Raw genomic sequence first — 17,321 nt, 5'->3', positions numbered from 1 at the left:
CCTGAAATATTACGTTTATGTGTATAGTTGTCATATAATTTATTTTTCAATAAAATGTAAGGAATCGAATGGTACCATTATCTTTTCTATTTTTGAAAGAACAATTTTTTTTTGTGATTTTTGCGAGCTTTGTATTTTTTTATAATCTCAATTTTTTTTTAAATTCCAGTTTTTTATAATGGATGGCTCATTTTCTAGCCATTTAACTAAATTTTGTTATAATATTCAACATGTGTCAAGTACCCAATTAACATGGATCGTTATTAAAATTTAGCATTGTATTGCCATTTTAAATATAAAAAAATCCCTATAACGTATTCATGTACTTAAACTGGATCTTTTCCGTTGATTAATTTGCCACTATGAAACTATACCTGGAGTAAATTATCAAAAAAGATCTAAGTAGCTTAAATCGACTTTGATGTTTGACGCTGAATATAAGTACAAGTTAATTTAAACCTGCAAAAATGATTCAAACAGTTTGAATTATTTATGTTATTTTTCCTCATCTATTTAATTTGTTTATGAATTACGATCCAAGTCGACATATAAAGCTAAAAATTCAAAATTAACCTATCATAGCAGTATAACTGCCTTTTAGGTTAAGTATAAAGCTGTTTAAATTTAAAAAGTCAGCCTAAAGTAAAGTTAATATATTTAACATGAATCGTTTTTGTTGTTTACTGACACACCAATGCTGGAATAACAAGAATTCCACAAATGTGATCCAAGTTTGCTGAATCGTTTTTGTTGTTTAGCTAAATTATGTACACATCGTCAAATTAGTTTCTCAAAAACGATCCAAATGGGTTGGATCAGTTTTGTTGATATATATTTAGGACGAATAGTATTCATTGCATTTTCTCAAAAAGATTCCAAGCAGTTTGGATTTTTCTTGTTGAAATTTATATAAACCAGTCCAGTCACTAACCTAATTTTACAACAAGGTACCAAGAGTATTGAATACTTATTGGTGAATATCATTTTTAATCTTTCATACATGGGGGATGGTATCCGATGTCGATTAAAATATGAAAACGCTATGTGAGCTCAGTGCTTTTTTGCTGAATGAAAATATACACATTAAAGGCTTGCCTGGTACACTTAACTCATGTTTTGGTATTTTTGTGGATTGGATCCTTTTCCTTTAACTACGTCCACTTATCCGAAAAATGTTCACCAGGCTAAGTACATTTTATCCGGCGTTTCCGCTTGCGTTGTTTGATATTGGAGCCACGCGGCCAGCTAGTATTAAAGCCTGCCACACGCTGGAACGGCCTGCGGTGGCGGCCCATAGGAAATTCTCATCAACTGTCACAAATCACTATCGGCTGCCACCGCAGGCCTTAAGTAAAGATACTTGATGACGGTTAAGCATAACAGTCCCCAGCAGATGAGATATAAATTGTCACACCTGTCATTTCCAAAAGTGTTATAGCCTTATTAAAGTCACTGTTAGGTAATTATAATGAATTAAAATGACAGGTGTTAGAATTTACTAACACTTCGCTGTCCGTCCGTCTGTCTGTCTGTCTATTACCTACAAGCAAAATTTGCCTTTCAAGTCAACCTTAGGTAATATTTCATATGCACTATATTACTTATGCATAGATATACGAACAGGAGCTCCAAGCTCAATTTTATTATTTTGTAACTATGTAGGTACGTAGCTTCAATAAGGTAATTTAAAATGTGTAGGATGAAGATTTTTTTTAACTAGCATGCTAAACTCTTGAAACTTGTCTTATCAAGCGAATGTTAGTTTATTTAAACTTAAACGTTTTACTTAAAATGATTAAAACCAAGATAGATGAGAAACGAGTATCATCGCAGATAAATGATTTTGTTATCCTGCTACATGGTCCTTCGAACCGGATCTGTGAAGTGAATTCACGGAAAAACGAATGGAATATTATGATTCGGTGAGCAATTGTTTTGTATTTACTTTAACTAAAATTCGTTTATCTAATTATTAAATGTATGAGAATATGTGAACCGGTGAAAATAGGGGGTGGAATGGAATGCTTTAATGACTATTTACCAACAACAACGAAGACTACACAAAGGTATTTGAAAACACGTGGCACTAAACACTACAAACAGAAGTTTGTCTCCGATACTAACTGGATTACGGCCAATCAGGGCCGGCGCCTCCCTAATTGGAGGGAGGGGCTTTTTTAACAGCTTGCTCAAACAAGGCCTGTCAAATGGCGTAACATTGTTATGCCGTGCGTATAAACACAGCACGCGAAGTTTCATGGGGTTTAAAGTTGAATTTTATTGTAGTTATTGTCTACGTCATACTCAAAAGCTAGAATTTATGGAACTACTCAAAGTAAATTAGCACACTTAACACATTAATGAACACGAAACTTTATCTGTATGAGTGACATCGGCTATAATCGCGAAAAACGAAAGTTCCTCAATTGCGGGCATATTGCTCTGTCACTCTAATTACGCCTTAGTGAGAATAAAAGAGAAAGATCCCCGCAATTTGCGAATTTCGGTTTTCGCGGTAGGCCCCCTGGGCCCCTGTATCGGTATACACTGTATACAGTCAGAGTCACCATTTTATTGGTTAATGTTGATACACACATAGATAATTCCATTCACTCATTCATTCCATTCGTGCGAGCTTTCGTGAATAGACCTGTAATATAGTAGGCAGTTTGTGTTTATGGGACCAACATTTTTTTGACCTTTATTTTCAGGACATATTTGGCTGTAATATAAAAAAACCCAAAAAAGTTTTAACCCAAGTTAAAGGTAAAACAAACAAAATTTGTTTTTTAATCACTTTTAGTGTCCTGCCTCTCCCTAGCTTTCCCTGTACTATGTGCCCTAACTGCTTTTACACTGCCCTATTCTATAGATTGGAGCTCAGAAATTGGGTAGTCTAAAAGCGAGTTTACCAATTCCTGGTACTCTTATTATAATTCTGCGTGTTGTAGAAATATCACCGCAAACCAATAATCCATTTTCTATCGATGTCTAGTGCTATTTCGATGTAGCTTAAGTCCAAGTATTAAGAGCTATTATAACGTAGCTGGTCCATTACGATAGCTTGATTTGGGTGTGGAGGTTCGTATATTATTAACCGTGCAGTCAGCCCGGCAGGGTTGTCATCAATCAGCGCAAATGCAGAAACAATGCCATGTTCACCCCTGGATTTAAATTATGGACAGTGGGTATCGCAACATCCATCATTAATAAAATATGAACCTAATACGGTTTTAATTTCATTATTTCATCCGTGGTTTGTGAATTGATTGCCAAAAAAATGTGGTAAAAATAGGTAAGAAAACATTTTTATTACGATTTCCTCTAGATAATATATTAATTAGATAGTACAGCTATGAACAGAGCATCAATTATGGATACTATAAACACTATCTACTTTTAGTTTTTATTTACAATTATTAAGTCAAATGTTTTATTAAATACTTAAATTTACAATAACAGGAAAGTCCTTCTTAACATGAGACAAGCTTAATAAATTACGAGAACAATTTTCAATACACTTATCACAGTTTTAATGTGCTTAGAAATACTTTACAGTTTAATAGGTATTATTGGTCAGAGTATTACCAGTTTTAAACCAAGTTCTATTACATTGAAGCGTAGTAATTAGCGCAAACATATTGTCTATAATGTTTAATAGTAGGTAAGTTAGTATCTTAATTAACATTACATTTTCAAGTCTTGAATGCATACTTTACAGTCCATTTACTGGTAATAATAAAATAGGTCGCCAAACTAATATCAGATCAATAAAAATCAAAATAAATCAGATTGCATGATTTTCAGATGAAATTAGTGTGATTAAGTATATGTACCTAGATTATATAAACACTAAGTACATATAGTGTAGTGTGTTTATCTTAAATTTTTGATATAAGCTAGAATATAGTCATCTCGCGACGCAAATTCAATAACCTTTTGCCTGATACATCATCGCTGAAGACGGTATCACTATTATCACTTACTTAAGTACAACTTCAATGTTGTGCATTTTTGAAATAATTTTATCCACTAAAAACAACCACATCCCGATTTCGTTCAACTTTCCTTGTTACATATATTTTGTTCTTTATGTACACATTTCACAGTTAAATTGATCGGTATGGCGTGAGGCTATGCGTCTGCAGGCGCGGCGGCGGGCGGCGCGGAGTCGGCGGGAATCGGCGGCGTGGGCGCTCGCGCAGCGGCCAGCGCGGCGGCGTGTCGGCGCGCCTTGAGGCGCAGGTCGGCGATGGAAGAGGAGCGACAGCGCGCCGCCAGCGCCGCCAGGCCGGCGTACGGTGGGCATAGCGCCGCTGCAGCCGCCGCTGCTGCTGCACTCGCATACTGCGCGATACAAGACAGTGAGATGTCACAAAGTTTTATCGTACCTATTTATTAAATTTAGGTATTGGGAGGATTATACGTACAAATGTACCTATATTTCATCTCACTACTTGTTTGCTTCATCCTACTGTAAGATGAAAATACAAACACTGGTTTCTACGAATGATCTATATATATATAACATAGTGGCAGCAGGAAAATGCTGCTCCGGGCTAGCGTAGGCGTAGCTTTGGTTGGGGTCGAACTAATGGTGTTAAATGTAAAACATATATAAACGCATATGAAAGAAAAATAATTAAAACCTTGAGGCCAATTAAAACTTATATTGTGACATCAAAATGATATCTAAATGATGTAACGTCAGTCGCGGGTGCATTTCGGTCGTAGGTAGTCACCAATTTGGCAGTGGGGTTTGGTATATGTACTTAGGTGTTGAGATTGTTGCAAATAAAAAGTTCACACGCGGTAACAATAACAAATCTATATTAATAGATTAACACAACTCAATTCGTACATATATTGGACTGACGTCATTTAGATATCTTTTGACGTCACAATGTAAATTTGAATTGGTCTCAAGGTTTTAATTATTTTATCTTTCATATGCGTTTGTATATGTTACGGACTTATTGCGCAAGCCTATTGATTTAATAGGCACGTAATTTGTGGAATAAAGGAAGATTTAGCCCTAATTATAATTTAACTTTTTGAGCATGTCCAAGAGCATGTCGGGCCATGCTCAGAGTAGGGTTCCGTAGTTACTCTTCCGTTACAATACGCTAAACTGGAGCTTAAAGTATGGCAGATTGTTAACCAAGGGATGAACTGTGGGTGTACGTCTTTTTACTATGAAGGGGAAACTTTTTGCGATAACTCAAACACAGCTAAACTGATCATATCCGCCATAGTTTTCATTTAATGTCTTTCTTAAGCTCTACTTCCAAGATTTTTTTCATATTTTTTGGACCTATGGTTCAAAAGTTAGAGGGGGGGGGACACATTTTTTTTCTTTCGGAGCAATTATCTCCGAATATATTCACTTTATCAAGAAATGTTTGTTGAAGAACCCTATTAGTTTTGAAAGACCTTTCCAACGATATCCCACACTGTAGGGTTGAAGCAAAAAAAAATGTTCACCTCCACTTTACGTGTAGGGGAGGTACCGTAAAAAAATAATAATTTAGATTTTATTATACGACTTTGTCGGTTTTATTGATTTATATATTCATGCCAAATATCAGCTTTCTAGCACTAACGACCACGGAGCAAAGCCTCGGACAGACAGACAGACAGACGGACGGACATGGCGAAACTATAAGGGTTCCTAGTTGACTACGGAACCCTAAAAAACAATCTAGAGATCTAAAGGCCTAAATCACCCAAATGTAAGGCAGATGGCAAAAACTATCGGTGCGGGTTTGTGCTCTCCACGCGAATCAGGGATAATAACTATTGTGAAAAATCGGCTTGTATTTTCATGAAACAATAGTAAGGAGCCATAGGGCTGAAACACATAACCGCGTTGCGGCGTCGCGCCGCTAAAATTGGCAGTAACGTCAACGCTGATTTTAGTGGCGCGGTGCCGCACGGCGGCGCATATTTCACCGCGTTGCGGCACCGCAACGCTAGAATCAGCAGTGGCGCCAGCGCCGACATTAGCGGCGCGGCGCCGCACCGCGTCGCATATTCCAGCGTTAGACGTTATACTTGTTGACAATGATTCAGTTTGTTTCTGTCACTCTTACAAACAACACGCGTCAACCCAGAAGCAATTTAAAATGTCTGACGTTGACATTGATTTATTTATATCTTTGGTCCAGGAACGCCCTTGTTTGTGGGATTCTAGTGACGAAACTTATAAAACAAGACGCTTGGAAAAGCATTTGTGAAATAATTTATGAAAATTATAACGAAAAAGACGCTGTCGAAAAATCTAAATTGGGTAAGTCTTTTCTTTTAAAATAATCAATTAAAAAGAAAAGGGCTGTTTAAATTGTTTATTTAAATTGTTTGTTCGCAGTTTACAATACACTGAATGAAATAAAGTATTTGTTATGTATGTAGGTAGCTTACAAATACAGCGGTACCGACATTCTTAACAATAAACGCCATGACAGTCCAAATCGGTGTTTCATTGCTCGGACATATCAGTATTATTTATTTTTTAAATGAGAATAGGAAGGTTCAAATTTTTTTTAATTGCCAACTAAGGGTACCCACATCACTAGAAAAGTAATTACAATATGTATTTCTTATTAAATGTGGGCTCATACTACTTTCATTAGTTGTCGGCGAATGTAACATTTGAACATCAGAATCATTAATGATAATCTCATCAGCCGCTTGTACTCCATCTCGATTCAAAACAAAGTTGTGTAGTACACAACATGCCTTAATAATGTCTGTAGCAAATTCATATTGCACATTCATAGCTCGGTGTAATATGCGCCATTTATTGGCTAGGATGCCGAAAGCGCACTCCACATATCTTCGGGCACGACTCAACCGATAATTGAATATTCTTTGTTGTACCGACAAATGCTTCCCTGAGTAAGGGCGCATGACGTTATTCGAGATTGCGAATGCTTCATCTGCCACAAAAACAAATGGAGTTGCATTTTGATTACCTGGTAAGGGCTTTGGTGCTGGAATAAGTAGTTTATGTGTCATAATCAAATCATAAAGTTTCGAGTTCTGGAAAACGGTGGAGTCACATTCCTTCCCATATGCTCCTATATCGACAAAAATGAATCTATATCTTGAATCGACAAGAGCTAATAAAACTATTGAATTATAGCCCTTGTAATTGTAAAATAGTGATCCACTGCGCGCAGGACACCAAATACGGACATGTTTACCATCGAGAGCTCCTATGCAGTTAGGAAAATTCGCTTTCTTGTCAAACTCAATAGCGACATCTTCTAGAAGCTGTTTCGTTATAGGAGGTATATTTTGACTGGATAGATGTTTCCATATGGCGCGACAAACAGTCCTCACAATTTTCGATATTGTACTTGCTCCTCGGTAGTAATTTTTATGCATGATTTTGAAGTCACTGCCGGTTGCTAGAAATCTGAATAGAAATAATAATTAGTAGGCATGTAATAAAATAATAAAAATGTAGGTATAATAACACAAGGTGCTATTAATTTATCTACGCAAACTGCTACAGGTGATTAGTATTGCTAAAGTTGAATTACTTTTCCAAAGACATATGTACTAACAAATTTGTACTATTTACATTTTGCTTGTTCAAGGCAAAGTCAATCAGATTTTACTTACCTAAATCAGGAACAAGCAGTTTTTTTTTGAAAAGTTATTCAGTTTCAACAACATTTTCACCTGTGAAAGTTTGCGTACCTACCTACATAATTTTTAAAGCTACTTATTTATTTGGTAAAAAAACTTCTTTTTTTTTGTTTTTTTAAACTATTATTTATGTTTATTAATCTTCATTACTATTTTTCATTTGTGATGCTTTCTGTTTCAGGTAACGAACTAGTTAAGAAGTGGAAGGCCTTAAAGGATAATTTTAGTAAATATCAAAAGAAAGTTAAAAATGCCAATCGGTCTGGAGCTGGAGCTGCAAAATTTAAAGAATATCACTTATATAAACAATTACAGTTTTTGAAAAAGGTTTCACAAAATGCAACTGATTCCAGTATAAATGTAGTGGAAGGAGATAGTGACACCCAAAATGAAATAACAGCATTGCCTCGTTACCAAAGTCAATCACGAAAACGAAAGGCAAATGAGAGGGATGACTTTGAAGAAAATATTTTTGAAATATTAAAAACACCGGAGAATAGACATTTGCATTTTTTCAAAGGGATTTTACCATCTCTTCAAACATTGAATGAACATCAAACATTGATATTCCAAAGTCGGGTGCTTCAAATACCAACGGACATTCTTCGGCCTTCAATTCAGCAATATACACCTCACGGCTATTCTCAAGGTTATCAGCATCAGGGCTATAATCAAGGATATTTAACTCAGAGAGATGATAACACTTTTCAGAGTGGCTACCACACTTCTACTTCTGGAGGTTCGAATCCTGCAACGAGGACTCCCACATCCTCACAGATACATTCCGAGCCATCAAACCAACAACGTCCAATAAATTCACCATTTACCCTGGACGAAACGTCAGGTACACAATCCTATGGTATACAAGACGATGAGTTTGATTTTTCTTAAATTAATCATTGTATTTTTGAAAGACCAATTAAGTATTCTAAGTATAAGTAGTTAAGTAAGTATAATGCAAAATCCTTCATTTGATTCCTAGTACCATAAATATCATTAAAAAAAATAAAAAACTTATTTGTTTTACTTTACCTTACTGTCAAGCCCAGCATTTCCAAAGCAGTAACAGCTTTTCTTCCTTTAATATTTTTATTCTGTATATATTCTGATAACCCGCTTAATAGCTCTTCAAATGATGATACACTCATTCTAAAGTAGGCGAAAAACTTTTTTTCGTCTATCTTTAATGCTTCGTATTTTCGACAAAAGTACTCGCCATCGGGATTTATAGCCTTGTTAAATGGATGTATCCAGTATCTTCGTTGTCGTTTATTTAAAACAGAGTAATGTCTTCTTAATAACAAATAAGCAATAAGTTTCTTACGACGCTCCATGGCAGACAGACACGTCTATCCACAATCAAAACCCACGAGGAACTGGTTACCCTACCAGATAATAAAACGCTCTTTTTCGCGACGCCACAACGCAAACTGCCGATTTTAGCGTTGCGGTGCCGCAACGCGGTGAAATATGCGCCGCCGTGCGGCACCGCGCCACTAAAATCAGCGTTGACGTTACTGCCAATTTTAGCGGCGCGACGCCGCAACGCGGTTATGTGTTTCGGCCCATACTAAATCCAGCATACCTGGTGTGCCGCAGCGGATAGCAGCGCCGAGTCGAAGGGCGCGAAGGCGGCGGGCGGTGGGTGCGGCGCGAGCGGCGGCATCGGCGGCGGCGGGCCCGGCGCGCGCGGCACCGCCGACAGCCGCGGCACCGACACGTACGGCGCCACGCGACATGGTTCTAATGGGGTGCCGCTCCCGGCTACTAGCAGACCTACATAAAAATCGGATTCTATATCAGATTGAATTTCGAAAATTGGATCCTATAACATGACATTTTTGTTTTACAGGGGGGCATGGGCTCATATATTTATTTTTTTATACTACGTCGGTGGCATAAAAAAAGGTGAAGTGGTTCAGATTTTTTAATATGCTCATAAAATATAATAATTTATAACTAACAACATTGAATTAGTACTGGATTTGCTAACTTACAACGCCGATCGGCCCGATTCGATAAATGATTAAGACACGTTTAAGATCTTTAAAAGATCGATAACTTAACGACATGTCAAAATTGACATTTATTTCGATTCCGCTTTGATCCCAATAAGATCCATCTACAAAATTTCTAACGTCAAAATGACATTGATTACCCGAATCGAGCTACTTCTGTCAATTATACGACATAGAAACGATATCTAAATGAGAACTTATCTAAACCAGAACTTATCGTTATCGTATTGCATTCTTCGAATCGAGCCGGATATCAAATTTGTATAAATGTTATAGGTAATGTGTTTTAGATCGAAGAAGCTAAGCTACGCTCGTAGACCCTCTACGACACTACATTCACCGCTCGGCACTAAACGTATAAAACGATTTTATTACCTGTATGTAAATAACTCTATGTAAATCAGATTAAATAAAACTCTTAATGCACAAGTTTTAAAAACGAGTAATGGTTCGAGCGGACAGCTGGCATCCCCGCGATTGGCAGAGACAAATGACTGCAAATCCCACGATATCCTTTCCCGAACTTCTCTTAATTAAATTGATATTTAAGTAAAGCATAATTTGCTCGTAAATTAAGTGAGAACCGTTGTTTATAGCCCGCCGGGCGAAGTATCAATTAATAAATTAACGCGGATCTGCCCGACTTAAGGAGCTGTTCGGGTCTCGCCTGAGCTAAAGGATTCATTAATTTAATTACTCTCACCTTACGCCTTTCTCTCTCTATTAGATTTCGGAGACGTGATTTTTATTACTCCCAAAGGCTTTGAATTCTGTTTTTTTTTTTTTATAGTTTGTAATGTAATGGAGTAAAATGTTGCTTCTAGCAATTTTAGTTAAACGCGTGACCTAGGCACTAGGTATCGAACAAGAAAACATATAGACGTATGCTTTGGTTCAGACTCTCGGAACTAGCTAGGTGTGAGCTAGGTAGAGAACAATATGTCAGGGCGGGAGGCGGTACTGGGCGGGGTACGACGCGCGCTCTAAATCATAACCTCTCCGGTCGCCGTCGGCATTATTAAAATGGATGCTCCCTGCGCGTATGAGTTATTTCCATATTTGACACCGAATTACTTTCGAGAAGTGCCGACATAAATACGAGCGGGTACGTCCAGCGTGCACCCCTCCTAGCGACCGCCGTGCATTTATTTGATTAACTCTGAGTTGTTTAATTTAAACGAGTTAGGTCGGCAGGGTTCTCGCTCGCGTTATTTTAAAGCGTTCGAAACATCTTTACAGCGGTTTGTTCGCAATAAAATATCGCCGCCACCCTCCCGGGCGCGAATAACTTTACAGTTTTATGAACAGGGGAACAATTAGGCGTCGGTATTCTTTTATTCTTGCTGCGATTGTTTTTATGGCGCGGAGCGCGGAGATTCATGTCTTCGTTAAAAATGAATTTTTAATTTTATGAAGATTTACAGTTGTACTTGGTAATATTTATAATTTACCTGCGCAGCTGAGAAAGTTTTCATATTTCAGGCAATTCAAATGATGTTAATTGTACCGTTAAAGTCGGTTATAGTGAGTTGGAGTAAGAACTAGCTTCTGCAGATATAGCTTCTGTAGTATAAAATGAATAAAAAGTAACGCAGCCATAACCAACAAAAAAAAAAGCTGAGGTAGAGTTCGCAAACTAAACTAAATAGGCACTAGATAATCCAACAAGTTATTTAAGAGATGCAGACTGGGTCACACACACACACACACAACAAAAAAAAGCTGAGGTAGAGTCGCTAACTAAACTAAATAGGTACTAGATAATTCAACAAGTTATTTAAGAGATGCAGACTGGGTCATACACATTTTTACGCGGCACCTTTACAGACTGGATACATTTTTTCAGTACTTGAGATCACGTAAGAAAAACGGGATATGTATGTACCGGAGTCGTTAACTTTAACTGTATTGTCCACGGAAGTGACCATTTTCTAAAATATATTTGACCCGACTATAAGCAGCTATTCCCGATTCTGTGATATTATCGAGTAGCGTGAGATAAGCAACGGTCTATTTGATCTGCAACTCAATTACATTAGTAAAATAAAACGTTTATCAAATACAATTTGATATCATGCAAGCGCGGTTACAAATGATGTTCATCGAATGTCATTATCACACGTTAGGCGGCGGCGGCGCTGTAATCGATCACGACAACGGCGCCGCAAACGATTGCGCCAACAACATCGGGAATCTCCGCGCTCCGTCAAAGGGGCACAACAAATAACCGTTTCATTTCACTTTACATGATTGTTCTCGTGTTAGGGGGGCGGGGGGCACATAAGTTAATAAGACATTTAGCAGGGGACGGCGGGATTGCGTCCGAATTGCTCCCGCGGGGAATCATTTTATTCGATTCCGGAGAGCGGCTTTTTTCCGCTTTACGCTCCGTTTAGTGGTGCTCGCAATCTCGGGCGCGCGTCGCCTCGAGTTCGTCTCTGTGACGATATGAGCGGCGACAGCACATTACCGCAGAAAGACAATTTGTGCCAAATTGATATTTTCTGCCCTACATGCGAGTGGGATGTGGGACAAATGATTCTTAGACGTCACTTGAACTTTCCTATTATGGGTTTCCACAAATATTCGATTCAATCATGTAAAATTTTTACATAATGTAAACTTGTTCAGTACCCCTAGTGTAACTGTAATCGACATCATAACGTGACGAACGCGTTTGCGTTAAGTCTCATTTTGTATAGGATTTTGAGGTTCCAAAACGTCCCGCTTGGCGCGCTCTTTCGAAATCCAATACAAAATGAGACTAAACGCAAACGCGTACGTCACGTTTGGAAATCGAATTTATTTACACTAGGGGTACAGTTTGTAAATAAGTACAGTGACAAACAGTGGTTGCTTTTCTCCCATTGTCATGGACAAGGTACCGCTGTTTAATCGCTGTTTTTTCAAGCCATGCAATGTTTAGTACGGTTAGCAATATAGAATAGAATATAATAGAATTGAATTGAATAGAAGGTATCTAATACATGAGACGACAGAATCAATTTATTATTAAGCGTCACTGAAAAGGTCTCCACTCAGCTTAATGTCAAGATACCACCTAAGGGTCTCGACGCTGGTCTTCCGTGGAAACCTTTCCGAGAGAGCGCAGCTACACGCTAAAGTACAAAATTATAGAGGAAGTTTAGGGTAAGTACTTGATGTACCCACGTACCTTGGTTACCTTACCTAGTTTAATAAAAATACCATTATTTTTATGGTGTTGTGTAATGTGATGTGAATTAAAAACGTTTTGATGTACCTAAGTAAATGCATATAAGTGAGCAGTCAAAAAAATGTCTAAAAAAATGTACCTATAAAGACTAATACCTATAAATACGTGAAGCCGGTGCCGGTGGTCCAGCCAACTGCCTACTACCGCATCGCCGATCGCTAAGTGCGATGTGCAATTCCCTGAATTTATCGCCTCGTATGTTCGTTTCCCGCGATTTTTTGCCTCGCGCGGATTCCCTCGACCCGCCATTTTAATTATTCATCCGGCTGAGTTATGGTCGAATTAAAAAACTGTTAGAGTCGGACCGGCGCCGGCGGGGGTAATCGAGTTAGAGGAAGTCATGGAGAATACGTAATACGGTAGTGCAGTGTTTATTAAATCCTGGCTTTGGAATCACTCATGTAAACTACTTGTTAGTGCCGTGTTGCAGTAAAGTTAGTACCGTGTCTACCAGGATAACGTCGTAAGGTCTGCTTAGTTACCTAGTTGGAATGCCTGTGGGTAAACGGCGCACGAGATCGTTGATTATGTTGCTTAGTTGCTTAATACTCTGTTTCTTACTTATAACAGACTTTATTTCAGTGAAATCGATCTTCTCAATTGCGAAACCGAAGTTGACGTTACCTAATATAGCAAAGCATTTATAACAAATAAATCTATTTTACGTGCGTCTTACAAATTTTCCAGTTCTATGAGTTTTTAACGTGTAACGGCCCGATTCGATGAATGATTAAGACACGTTTAAGATCTTGCAAAAATCTTTAAAAGATCGATGACTAAACGACATGTCAAAATTGACGTTTATTTCGATCCCAATAAGATCTATCTACAATATTTATAACGTCAAATTGGTTGCCCGAATCGAGCTACTTCTGTGAATTATACGACATACAAACGAGAACTTATCTAAACCAGAACTTATCGTTATCGTATCTCATTCTTCGAATCGGGCCGTAAATTTAATTATAAGTTCAATGGACCCCGCATCAAGATCTTAAACGTCGCCGTGTGTATAAATTAGACAAAGACTTTACTGTGTAAAATAATATTACAGATGAGCGATTTCTGTGACCCGTGGCCCGACTGACAACTGACAATTCATTCCCTTTAACACCAACTTGCACTATTTAGCATTTAGCGCAGCAGCTCGCTCCAGCGGACTGGCACGATTAAGCAGCGGTGCCAACTCGCCGAACTAGTTTGCCAGAATCATTTGCAATTTGTAGTTTTCGACTACATTAAACTCGGTATTTAGTTTGAGATGCATTGCACGGAGATAAGTAAGTTAGTGGGAATGGGGTTGGAAATGTCAAAGGCGAGGCTAACGTGAATTATGGTTGTGTGTTTGCTACATCGTGGTTTGATTTTTGCTACGAATTAATTTAGTTACCTACGTGATACACGACACATATTAAATAGACACTTTATTGCACTTGGTTTTATACCTATGTAAAAGCAAAGCAAAGCGCTACAAAGCGTTTTCATTCCGTAGCGGGCAAACAGAATAAGTTTCGGGTAAGAGAGTGTAGTATACTGAATAGCTACGGGCTACGGGTTACGGCGGCGTAGCAAAGCCGAAAAATAGCCACTTTATTGCACTTACAGACCTATATTAGGAAGCGTGCATGAACTGTAGGAGGCAGCACAGGAGCCGTCAGATTTTTGGCGCGAGGCGTAAATGTGATGTTTATTGTTCCGACGTAGCCCACAAGATGGCAGAACCTACTATGCACAAGAAAACACGTGACGTGTAAATGTACATGTTTATGGTTCAGATTCAAGCCACAAGATGGCAGACCCTCCAACGCGCACGGTCCCTATTCGATTTGTTTCCGATATGATACTTATCTGTCAATGTTAAAAATGACATTTCTTCAACCAGAAATGTGGCTTTTGACATTGACAGATCAGTATCATGTAACTACTTGCTATGGGTTTCAACTGGTTTTGATACGACCTAGGCTCCTATCTCCATTTTCAAAACATGTAAAGTTTGGATGCATTTTACAGAATTCATAAGTTTACAATATTGCCCATTTGACTGCTCCTGCTGTTGACTACCAGCCCGATTCGGACGAAACTTATTAGATGTCACACCGATATGATACTGATCTCTCAGTGTCAAACGTGCCGTTTTTGGTTGAAGAAATGTATTGACACTAACAGATCAGTATCATATCGGTGTGACATCTAATAAGCATTGCCCGAATCGGGCCGTACGGGTTCATGCATATAATAAAAAAATACTCTAACATAATAGTTTTGTCTAAAAAGGAGCTTTAAGTGATTTGCCTGTGATAAGTAAACAGACAAACAGTGCCCTTGTCACGAGTCACTGCATCTCGCTCGTACTGACATATTAGTGCGAGCGAGATGTATTTATAGAAAGTAAATTACGTAGACGTTAGCGTATATGTCAGTGTTGACACTGAAGCATGAAATACGATAACGATAAGTTCTGGTTTAGATAAGTTCTCGTTTGTATGTCGTATAATTGACAGAAGCAGCTCGATTCGGGCAACCAATGTCACTTTGACGTTAGAAATATCGTATCGGAATCGAAATAAACGTCAATTTTGACATGTCGTTTAGTTATCGATCTTTTAAAGATCTTTCCAAGATCTTAAACGTGTCTAATCATTCTTTGAACCAGGCCGACTCAGTGTGTGGTAAGGATCAGTGACTCGTGGTAAGGATACAGGAGTTTGAAATGAAATGCACATACCTTTGTGCATTTGGCTCTCATGTTTCCGACATTTGGCGCGTCGATTCTGAAACCACACCTGCGAACAAATATTTGTCAAATGTCAATTTATTACTACAGGATATGGAGCCCTAAACAAACTTTCAATCGAAGTGCAACTCACAAATTATATCTATTGTTGCGAGCGACATAAACTTCCAAAAAAATTACAAATCAACATCAAATTGAGTTGTGATTTTTGAACCTGAAATGCGGCTAAGAACAAGAACATAATTATATGGTCATGCAAATCAACCAGGTTATGGGAATCGTGATAAAAAATACACAATGGAATAGATTGAATTGTAGACGATTTCTTCTTCTCTCGTGGCGAGGTTCCCCGAAATAGTGGATGCCCAGAAAGCAGCGGTGCTGACAGTGTGTACAAGTGAGCGTGCGTCCAGCAGATGCGCCATGGTTTGCGGTGCTGCTCGCAAGCACATTGGATAGAGTGGCCACGAAGCAGTCCCCATGCGACCATGCTCTGTTTACAACGGCCAACCTGATACCTGAGCCTGTTCAGCGCTTTACAGATGGGCCATGGTTCTTCGTGTCCGGGCCGGGTGGTAAATGCTAAAATTGTAGACACGTCTTGTGGAGTTTTATTATTGATATAATTAAGACTTCTTCAAAAAAGTCGCAGTCGTAGGGTCGGCAACGCGCATGTAACTCCTCTGGAGTTGCAGGCGTACATAAAAAAAGTAAAATTTTGTAAGAGACGAATACGATGGAGTAGTAGAAGATAAAAATCATTTCGTTCTGATATTTTGAGATATTTACACCTCTAAATAATTAAATATTTTTTTGTATCTCTGTTTTTTTTAATTTTATTATTTTAGATTTTTATTTGTAATTCAACATTTAGAAACTTTATACATCTCTAAGTATTATAACTTACCTTACTTTTACTCTCAACAATACTCAATAATACTTTAGTAATAATACTTTAGTTTGCATTAATATTTTCAATTAATTGTATTTTATCATTGTTGATATGCTTGTTTTTGCTTGTATGTAAATTCCATGTTCATGTGTAAAAGTGCCCTTGTGGCCTATTTGCTGAATAAATGTTGAAGTTAAAGTACTCATTTCGTCGTGAAATTACTTACGAAAATACAAGACACGTATGTAATTTTTCTTGAACCACCACGAAAAAAGGAGGTTTATTGAGACTTCAAATGTATATTTTCGATTAAGCCAACTTAGGTTTTATGAGATGCCATTTACACTAAATGTAAACCCAACCATTTAAATTTAACCAAATTCGTAATCACTAAAACAAGCAGCATGCAATCTCAACCCGCCGTCGTAATTGTATTACGCCGAGTATACGATGTATGTACATTTGTAACGCGAATGTCAACCGTATTTGTGTGGAGTATGGTTAGTTTTTGATCGATGGAGGGGTGTGTTGCATGTACAGTGGGCAAATAGTGTAACCGCATTAGTGCGAGGGCACGCGTCAGGCTCAGGCTGATTGCGTTGTGCTAGGGTTCGAGCGATGGACTACATTTTTCTGAACTTTACAATTTTTGAAAAAATCTGTTTCGTGTGATTTAGGTATCCATGTTTTTAGATAGACCAGCAATAGTATCAAACTTATATCGAGCTTATAACAAAAATTCTATAGTCTGTCAAGCTATTTCCGTCATTAGAAAATAAGCGACAA

General features: G+C 38.0%; 2 protein-coding genes and 1 pseudogene across 2 annotated transcripts in view; 1 reads left to right on the top strand and 2 right to left on the bottom strand.

Moving 5' to 3' along the window:
• Nucleotides 1-1,820: 1,820 nt before the first annotated feature.
• Nucleotides 1,821-17,321, bottom strand: part of LOC133519160 (short stature homeobox protein 2-like) — a 32,565-nt gene continuing 17,064 nt past the window's right edge. The window contains exons 3-5 of the mRNA XM_061853120.1: nt 15,635-15,692; nt 9,242-9,432; nt 1,821-4,347 (exon numbers count right to left, since the gene is read on the bottom strand). Coding sequence (XP_061709104.1) covers nt 4,135-4,347; nt 9,242-9,432; nt 15,635-15,692 — 462 coding nt within the window. The 3' untranslated portion in view covers nt 1,821-4,134. The remainder of the gene's footprint in view (nt 4,348-9,241; nt 9,433-15,634; nt 15,693-17,321) is intronic.
• Nucleotides 6,107-8,655, top strand: LOC133519162 (uncharacterized; annotated as a pseudogene).
• On the bottom strand, nt 6,324-9,225 carry LOC133519158 (uncharacterized). The gene is made up of 2 exons (XM_061853117.1): nt 8,689-9,225; nt 6,324-7,420 (listed from the first exon to the last, which is right to left on the bottom strand). Exons 1-2 carry the CDS (start codon nt 8,988-8,990, stop codon nt 6,532-6,534), a joined length of 1,191 nt encoding a protein of 396 aa, XP_061709101.1. The 5' UTR covers nt 8,991-9,225; the 3' UTR covers nt 6,324-6,531.

This window comes from Cydia pomonella, chromosome 6, assembly GCF_033807575.1.
Source record: "Cydia pomonella isolate Wapato2018A chromosome 6, ilCydPomo1, whole genome shotgun sequence".
NCBI lineage: Eukaryota > Metazoa > Arthropoda > Insecta > Lepidoptera > Tortricidae > Cydia > Cydia pomonella.
Note: the sequence above shows the minus strand (reverse complement) of the source record. Positions and strands in the feature narration are given on the sequence as shown.